We start from the raw sequence: 8670 nt of genomic DNA, 5'->3' as shown, positions 1-8670 counted from the left end.
AGGCCAGGCGGGCGGCCGCCCTCGGTTGCGCAGGCGACCCGCGCACTGAGCCGCAGCAGCACACGCTGATGAGCGCGGTGAAGGCCACTGCCGCGTAGGTGGACACGTAGTAGGCCGCCCCGGCCGCGCGGCAGGTGGTTTCCAGGAAGGGCCAGTGGGCCAGGCGCAGGTAGTAGGAGAGCCACAGCGGCAGGGTGAGCGTGAAGAGCACGTCGGCCAGGGCCAGGTTAAGCAGGTAGAGGCGCAGGGCCTGTCCCTGTTACCCATCGCTGAGGACGAACACAGCCAGGGCCGCCACATTGGCGGGTAGCCCCAGGCCCAGCGCCAAAGCATAAGCCGTGGGCACCACGATGAAGTGAGCAGGGTCATCCCAAAGGCTGCAGCCTTCAACTCCCAGGTCCCCAGCACTGCTGTTCATCTCTGACCTCGAACTGGACAGAGGAAGAGAGGTCACAGGATAGGCTAGCTATAAAAGAAGCCCCCACCCATTTTTTCCCCAGTCCCCTCTTCTTTAGTTTTTGTTGGGAGGAGACACTAAAGGCAATGAATCCACGTGAGAGGGGATGGAGACCTAACTTAGCTAGCAGCTGTTGGGGATGGAGAGGAGGGGTTGGGCTCCAGAGTTCTTGGTGACAAGCAGTACATGAAGAAGCGGGTGTGCTAAATAACTTGGACATTGTCAACCTTGCTACCAGGATGGTAGCAGTGCCCCTCATAGATGAGTATGCTTCAGACCAGTGGGGCGCAGCCACATGCAGTGGGCCACATAGGGCTGAGCCAACAGGGAGTTCTGGAGAAACAGGCTAGAAAATAGAGTCCTTCCCAGAAAAAGCCCCACTCCCCTCCCTGTGCCACCTAGCGCAGTGGAGGAAGGAGTAATGGAAGGGTGAGAGGGATGCTCTTGTGATGGACGCAGGGACTCAGAGGACAGGCCTATGCACAGGGACCCTGGACTTGCTGTCTCTGGGAGGTGCCCCAGGCTTGCCTAGAGCACCCTTGGCAGGGCTGAAAAGGTTTCCCAACCTGCAAGCCTTCCAGCCTGCCGGCCCCTTTACCTTTTGACCAGAGGGAAGTCCTGGGTCAGTCTCAAAACTCTGGACAGAAAAGCAAAAAGAACAGGTCCAGGAGTCAGGCACATTCTGGATATACATTTATTTGCCATATGACCTTGGGCAAATTACTCAGTTTCACTGAGCCTGTCTTTGCTGCAGTAAAATGAAGATTAAAGTACCTACCTCGCAGGGTTGTTGGGAGGATTATGAAAAACATAAGTAAAACTCTGAGCCCTGTGGCTGACACTGGGGAGATACTTCATTACTGTCAGCCTCCTTCCCTTCTAGGCAGCACACAGATAAATATGTACACCCACACAGGCACACACAGTGTTAGCATCAGACACCCCAAGCAAATAAAACAACACAATAATGCCCAGGCAGGTTTCTACCCTCTGCCCAAGGGAGGGAAGTGCCCAAGCCACTGTCCTGTTACTATTTTTGACACATAGGTAAACAACCCTCAGGTGTCCCAAAACTCAGTTCCTCCAATACCAAAATCCAGTTTTCTATGTTTGAGCCGCCTCTTGGGCTCTAATTCTTTCTGGGACCCTGAATGATTGTATTTCCATCTCCATCTACCCTCAGTTCTGTCCACCATGGCTCCAGCTCCCAATAGTCCCCACCCTGAATATCCCTTTGCCATCTCAACTAGATTATTATCCTACCTCTTACTGTTCTAGCTGCTGGAGCTCTCTCTGGAGTCCTGAGATCTTGGCTTTAAGGAACTGAAACCGGGCAGAATCCTCTCCCACCACATATCCTAGACCCTCCCATCAGCCAGCTAATCCCCAGGACATGACATTAGGAATGGGCCCAACAGCTGGAAGGACTGAGGCCCACCTGTGGCAGCTGTGAGCTGGGTTTGGGGGTCCAGCCAGGCCCCAAGGGAAGGGAGTGTCACTGCAGGGCCAGAAGGCCTTCAGCATAGGGAGCCAGCTAGAAAGGTATTAGGAAGACCAGGCAGCTGAACGTCATTGTGCTGAGCTGACCTAGATTTAGGCTGTGGTTTGGGGGGCCTATTTCATGAGGCCTAGCTTCAACTTGGGCTGCTGAGGCACTGCTGGGGCTTAGATACTCCTGCTGCTGTCTCTCCCAACTGCTTCTGCACACCAGCTGCCCAGCCACTTCTCCAGTGCCCTGACTTTCCTGCAGCTGCCCGGCCAGCCCTACAGCACGTCTGGGGGGCCCAGTAGCTCTTATCAGCCTATAGGCAGGGCCTTGCTAAGCAGGACTTCTCAATCTAATGCCAGCTGCAAGAGATCTGACTCAAAGTTCTGGCTGGCGACAGGCTGACTGTGGCATCCTGGAAGGGGTGGAGAAAGTATGAGGCCAGGATCCTAAGGGCTCCAGGCTCTGTTTTCCTAGGCTTCAAATTTTTCATGCAGAGAAGCAGGGCAGAGTGACATTGCACAGGTCATCCTATTATCTACCTTCAAGTTGGAGAGAGTAGAGGTGCCCTGCTTGTCCATTTTCAGTTTTAAAAACTGTGGCTGCAAAAAGTATGGGTTTTGGACTGAATCAGGCCTTAGTTCCAGTTTGGTCTGACAGACCCTTAGGCTCTCCAAATCCATTTGTCCTCTATAAAACAAACTGAAAAACATTAAGTATGTGTTTTTAAGCTGATATTTAATAATGGCTAGTGTGTACTGATCACATATTATGGGTCAGACCATTATTATCCACATTTGGCAAACAAGCTAGTTAGTGGCAGAAACTATCTTCCCTCCCCTTCTTCCTTGCTGACTAGCTTAAGTCCATCATGGGAATCCTTACAGTACTTGATGAAGGAATGGAAATCTGACATAATTCTGGTCGGTGAGATGTACGAGGTCTTTTAAGCCAACTTTTCTCTCTTCAACTTTGGAAGCTGTGTGCCAACTGCGCTGTCTGGAACTGCTGCAGCTATTCTGCAACTCTGAGGGCAGCAGTCAATAAACATAAGCAGCAGGACAGAAAGCTGAAAGAATGATGATCCTTGATAATAACCATCTTAACAGCCAAATTAGCCAACATTGAAACCAAAGCTATGTTATCATAGACCATATATTTATGTGGTATCTATCTATCCTTGCTGTAGGCTGATCACATCACTGTGCTTTCAGATATAAGAAGAAAAAAATTCCAACTCAGAGTGACAGCTTGTGGGGAATTAGCATTCTGTGGTGAACATGAAATGGGGTAATACACAGACTTCTTTCACTCTTGTGGGCTCTCAAAGCCACTGTCCCTACCCTCAAAACAATTAGGAGGCCAGGGAGCTATAATATTTGCATACATAGAATTCTTTTCCACTATTTTTCCTCAGAGGAGGGACACCACTTCCCAAAAGGTCCCCCACTGGGCTAAGGTAAATGGTAGGTGATGTGACAGCAGGCATCCTGACATGTTGTCCCTCAAGTACTGTCATTCATATGCACCTTCCTTAGCCCCAAAGACCTCGGAGGTTCCTCCCAGGCTTTGGGCCCTGCTGTACTATTTAGTCTCTCATGGAGTTAGCTGGCCCCCATCTCCATGTAGGTGCCAAAGAGCACTGGACTGGGGGCCACATGTCACTACCAGAAATGGGTGTTCTGGTAGAATGACTCAGTGCCCACCTTTGTTAGCTCTGCAAATCAAAAGTGTGAGAGAGAAGGGCCGGGCACAGTGGCTCATGCCTGTAATCCCACCACTCTGGGAGGCTGAGGAGGGTGGATCGCTTGAGCTCGGCAGTTCCAGACCAGCCTAAGCAAGAACAAGACTAAGACTCTATCTCTAAAATAATTAAATAAAAATAGCCAGGCATTGTGGCAGGCACCTATACACCCAGCTACCTGGGAGGCTGAGGAACAGGATCACTTGAGCCCAAGAGTTTGAAGTTGCTGTGAGCTAGGATGCCACAGCACTCTACCCAGGGCAACTGAGTGAAACTCTGTCTCAAAAAAAAAAAAGTGTGAGCGAGAAAAAGGAATGGGGAGGAATCTCTCATGTGGTTTGGAGGGGCATAAGCAGTAGTAGGTACTTAAAACTGCCACACTCAACCTATAAACTTGAAATATACAGTTAAAACCTTAGGACTGGGCTCGGCGCCTATAGCTCAACCGGCTAGGGCGCCAGCCACGTACACCTAAGGTGGCGGGTTCGAATCCCCAGCCCGGGCCCGCCAAACAACAATGACGGCTGCAACCAAAAAAATAGCCGGGCGTTGTGGCGGGCGCCTGTGGTCCCAGCTGCTTGGGAGGCGGAGGCAGGAGACTCGCTTGAGCCCAGGAGTTGGAGGTTGCTGTGAGCTGTAATGCCACGGCACGCTACCCAGGGGGAGAGCTTGAGGCTCTGTCTCAAAAAAAAAAAAAAAAAACCTTAGGACTGCCTTTTGAACCAGCATCCTCACTTCTAGGGAAAGGAAGTTAAGTAGGCAAAAGGTGCTTTACTGTGAGGTTTACAACAGCAAAAAATTAAGAACCACCCAAATGTTTCTCATAGGTGACTGAGCAAATATATTACAATGCATCCTTACAATAGAATACTATGCAGCCATTAACATCAATGAGGTAAAATAGTCATGGAATGGTGTTCCAGTATATTAGGTTTAAAAAGTAGATAATAAAGTAGGACATATGGTCTCATTTTCATTACAAAAATGTATCTGCACAGAAAGAAGTTGAGAGGTAGTTATACGAAGGCATTAAAAGTGGTTCTTTTTAGGCATTAGAATTTTGGTTGATTCAAATTTCTTTTTTGCTTCTTTTCTATTTTCATATAAGACGAGGAATGTTAGTATGTATAACATGTACCCCTCAAAAAAGAGCAATAAAGCTCAAGAGAGAGAGCAGGGCCAGGTAGACGTCTCCTTCAACACTGGATGGCCCTGAACGTATCAGTAGCAAGGTGGTAGATTCTGTGTTCTACCACGTTCCTGCTGTCACAGCTGCATGGTATGACGGGCAGAGTCTCTCTACTCCCACGATTCTTTGAATGTACTTGGAGTCTTCTTCCTAGTGAGTCTGACCACCTTCTCAGTTTAGTCTAAGAACTGGCAGACATCCAGCAGCAGCAGGAACCCCAGGCAGGTAATGGTTGGGATGCAGGTGCTTAGTGATTCTTCCAGAGACACCAAGGTGAAGAGAGCCCCTGGAATGGAAAGTGAGGCCCCTGAGGCTCCCTGGGAGAACCAAGGAGATCTAGGAGCTCAGGGCTCTCCAGCCTAGGCCGACCCACTCTAACCCAAGCCCTGCCATTAATCACCTCCCCCCCCCCCATACAACTAGTTGCATTTATCACTCATCTCTCTCGTCCCCCAGAGAAAGCAGGACCAGGAATTAGAAGGCTCTTCAACTAATGTAGCTCCACTCAGGTCAAGAGACAAACAATCTAGCAAAACAGAAAAGGGGCTAAAGTGGGCAGATTGGGCTTCTCCCTGATCTCCTTTCTTAATCCTACGCCTACTGGAGTGAAGGAGGCCCAGGGGTTGGTGATGAAGGTGTAGGAAAGATCTGAAGATAAGAGAAGCTCCAAAAATGGAAAGAAAGCCTGGGGGGCGGGGCAGGCTGGTAGTGGTGGCAGCGATGGTGACACAGGCCAGAGGACACCCTGAAGAAGTCTGGCCTTAGAAGCAGCAGCAGCAGCTGTCCTCCTATATCAGCAATTCCCCTTCTCTGGGGAAATTCCTTGCCTTCCAGTTAGAGGGCCCCAGCTTTCCTGATCTCCACACCAAGCTGCCAGACACACAAGTCAAGTGGCAGCTGCTGCTCCACCCCCTTCCAGCACTGCCTGTGGAGAGAGGAAAAGGAGCCCTGACGCTACAAAACATTCTCATTGGAGTACTATGCAGCCTAGAACTGAGGAGGGGCAAGGTATATTTGACATGGGATAGTCTTACAGTATATTAAGTTGAAAAATCTGTACTAGTCTGAAGACTATGGAAACTGCAGTAGACCAGGAAAGTGCTCCTGGTCCCAGAGAAAAAGGAAAGGTGGCATCTGTAAAGGGGACAGCCAGGGCTTTCCATTGTCCTCCCCCAGAAGACCCCATTTGCTCAGGCCTGGTGGCCCCTTACCCATCATGAGCAGGATCAAGAACAAGTTACTGATCTTTTGCAGCATCGGTGGGCCGGTGACCAGCAGCACCCCAGCCAGCAGTTCCAGCCAGCCCACAGCTGTTTGGTAGCTCACTGGATCTGGCTGGTAGCCGAACACCTTCAACGGGAACACCTCAGCAAACTGCACGAACAGGGCTTTCTAGGGCCAGCAGGGGAAGGCCAGTCAGCCACACTCACTGAGGATGCGCTGCCCAGGCACTCCACACTGGCATTCTGTTCCTGCACCCTCAACTCCCCAGACATAGAACAACTACTATTCTAGATGTGGGCCTGAGGTCGGCAAGGAGAGGGCTGTCCCGAAGGACTGAGCTTTGGAATCAGGAAAAGGCTCTATGCTCCCAGGGAGAAGGGCTCAGTGGTGGTACAGACTGACTGATGTTCTGCCAGACTGCTCAACAGATGACAACCCAGTCCCAAATCCCCAGAGAGGGAGCTGAGCATGGCTCTCTACCTAGAGCCAAGGTCTGGGGAACTTTGCAGCTTCCTTCTCTGGGTCTGGCCTGGTTCCTCTTCAGGCTGCTATGCAGGGTCTATTTAGAGGAGGGGACCGAGGTGGAAGGATTCATTAAACAGATTTCATCTTGAATCTTCTAGGTTGGGTCCTGATCCCAGGAAACAAGGGCAGGGCTCAAAGTGATTCTTCTGGCAGAGTCAGATCCTGGGCCAAATGACAACCTTCCCCTGACCCTCAGGGCTATAATTCCTGCTTCCCACTGCTCAGCTCTGCAGTGGAAGCAGCTCTGTGTGGCTGCGGGGATGCACTTCCCGAAATAACCCACCCCCTGAGCCCGAGCAGAGGAGTGTCCAGACCTGGGAGAGGGAGGCCAGCAGAGGTCTCCAAGTCTGGCTTCTGTGTGGGGCTGAGGGATTGGAGGGCAGGACACGGACGCCTTCTTGTGAGTGGTGAAACTAGACAGGCAGCTTCTAGGCTACACTCTGGGTTCTGAGGGGGGTTTTTTTGGTAGGAAAGGTCTTTATTGGCGAGGGATGCTGCAGAGCAGCACCAAGGAGGAGGGAGGAGAGAAGAGTGAGGAGGGAGAGGAGAGGAAAGCTGGTTCTGAGTTTTTAAGTGTCTTCTCCGGCTTGCGGCTAGCTGTGCAACCTCAAGCAGGTACACTTCACCTTCAGGGCCGGGTTCAGTTGCGAGAAGTTAAGCAATAGGGGCCGGGCACTTTTCCACTGCACCCTCCTCCTCTGGCTCTAAATTTGCCTGTTCCTTTCCCCGCCCTCTAGGGAAGCTCCGAAGGGCTGGAAAAACTCCCCAGGAAGAGGCCCGCGCCTCCGCTGCGGGGCAGGCACGTCCCCCAGCCGCAGCTGAGCCTCGGGAGCCCGAGGGCAGGCAGGGCCGGCCCGCGGGGACCCGGGCGGAGCACACGCCGCCGGCCGGCCGCCCACGCCGCGCCGCTCACCATCTGCTCCGACGCAGGAGCTGAGATCTGCTCCGAGAGCTTGGCCGCCCCCGTGAGCGCGAAGAAGCCTCCCAGCAGGACGCGCAGCGCCGCGAGCAGGAGCGCCATGGCCGCGCTCGGCCGGCGGGACGCCCTGGGGTTGGCCCGGCGAAAACCCGCCCCTGCCGTCGGTTCATTTCCTCCCTCCCGGGGAGGCCGGAACACCCGCGCCAGAGCCTCCTCTCCCCTCGCCCGCCACGGGGTCGCCACCCTGTTCTGGCCCCCGCCCTGGCCCTGACTCACTGAATCGGCTCCTTTGAATTCAGGGACAGTCTTTGTTTCCCAGCCCATACGAGGCTAACACCCCTGGGTATCTGGATGTGATTCCGTTAACTATCAAAAGACCCCCGAGCTTGGTTCTTGCCTGGGTCACACAAGCTGTGAGATCCGAGCTGTGGCCCAACCCCGTGGGGCTTCAGTGTCTCCATCAGTATATGGGGATATCACCTTAACAATTTTCCAGAGTTTCTGAAAGGCCTAGTACAAAACTTGCACAAGTAAGAGCTCAGAAAGTTATTTATAGACCAGTAAATTATCAATAACCATAATCATTAAATTGTTCTTTTCTATCTCCGCCTGGAATATCTCGTCTCTCTAATTTCTCTCAGCTGAAAATGAAATGTGACAGGTGTTTGAAAATCCAGGTATTCGCAGCCCTGGAGAGAGCGGCTTTCACTGAGCAAGTCTACAGGCCACTCCTGGCCCATGTGCTCTTACCTGGAAATCTGTGTAGAGCTGGGATGGGCAAAATAGGGGCCAAATCTGGCCATCTGTCTGGTATTTTCCACTCTCCTCTGCCCCCCCAGGCTAATAATGTTTACTTTGGATAACAGATTTTTAAAGAAGCTTGCGCCACACATCAAAACTATATGAAATTCTCATTTCAGTGTTCACAGAAGTTTTATTGAAACACAGCCACACTCATTTGCATACTGTCTGTGGCTGCTTGCTGAGAGAGTAGTTGTGATAACATGGCCCTGCAGAGCCTAAATTATTTGCTATTTGGCCAAGCCAAATTTGGCCAGAGATGCCCCAAGGAGTCGTCTCAAACTCCCTGCTGCTTCCATTTCTTGTTAGCCAAGCTGCTTAGATC

The 8670-nt window shown here is 51.7% G+C and overlaps 1 protein-coding gene across 1 annotated transcript; it reads right to left on the bottom strand.

Moving 5' to 3' along the window:
• Nucleotides 1–4605: 4605 nt before the first annotated feature.
• On the bottom strand, nt 4606–7706 carry TMEM35B (transmembrane protein 35B). Its single transcript, XM_003788190.3, has 3 exons — nt 7539–7706; nt 6088–6268; nt 4606–5162 (listed from the first exon to the last, which is right to left on the bottom strand). The coding sequence occupies exons 1-3, from the start codon at nt 7644–7646 to the stop codon at nt 5053–5055; spliced, it is 399 nt and encodes a 132-aa protein (XP_003788238.2). The 5' UTR covers nt 7647–7706; the 3' UTR covers nt 4606–5052.
• Between the last annotated feature and the right edge of the window lie 964 nt (nt 7707–8670).

This window comes from Otolemur garnettii, unplaced genomic scaffold (assembly GCF_000181295.1).
Source record: "Otolemur garnettii isolate 467f Iridium unplaced genomic scaffold, OtoGar3 scaffold00025, whole genome shotgun sequence".
NCBI lineage: Eukaryota > Metazoa > Chordata > Mammalia > Primates > Galagidae > Otolemur > Otolemur garnettii.
The sequence above is the reverse complement of the archived record's forward strand: the minus strand, read 5'-3'. Positions and strand labels throughout refer to the sequence as shown.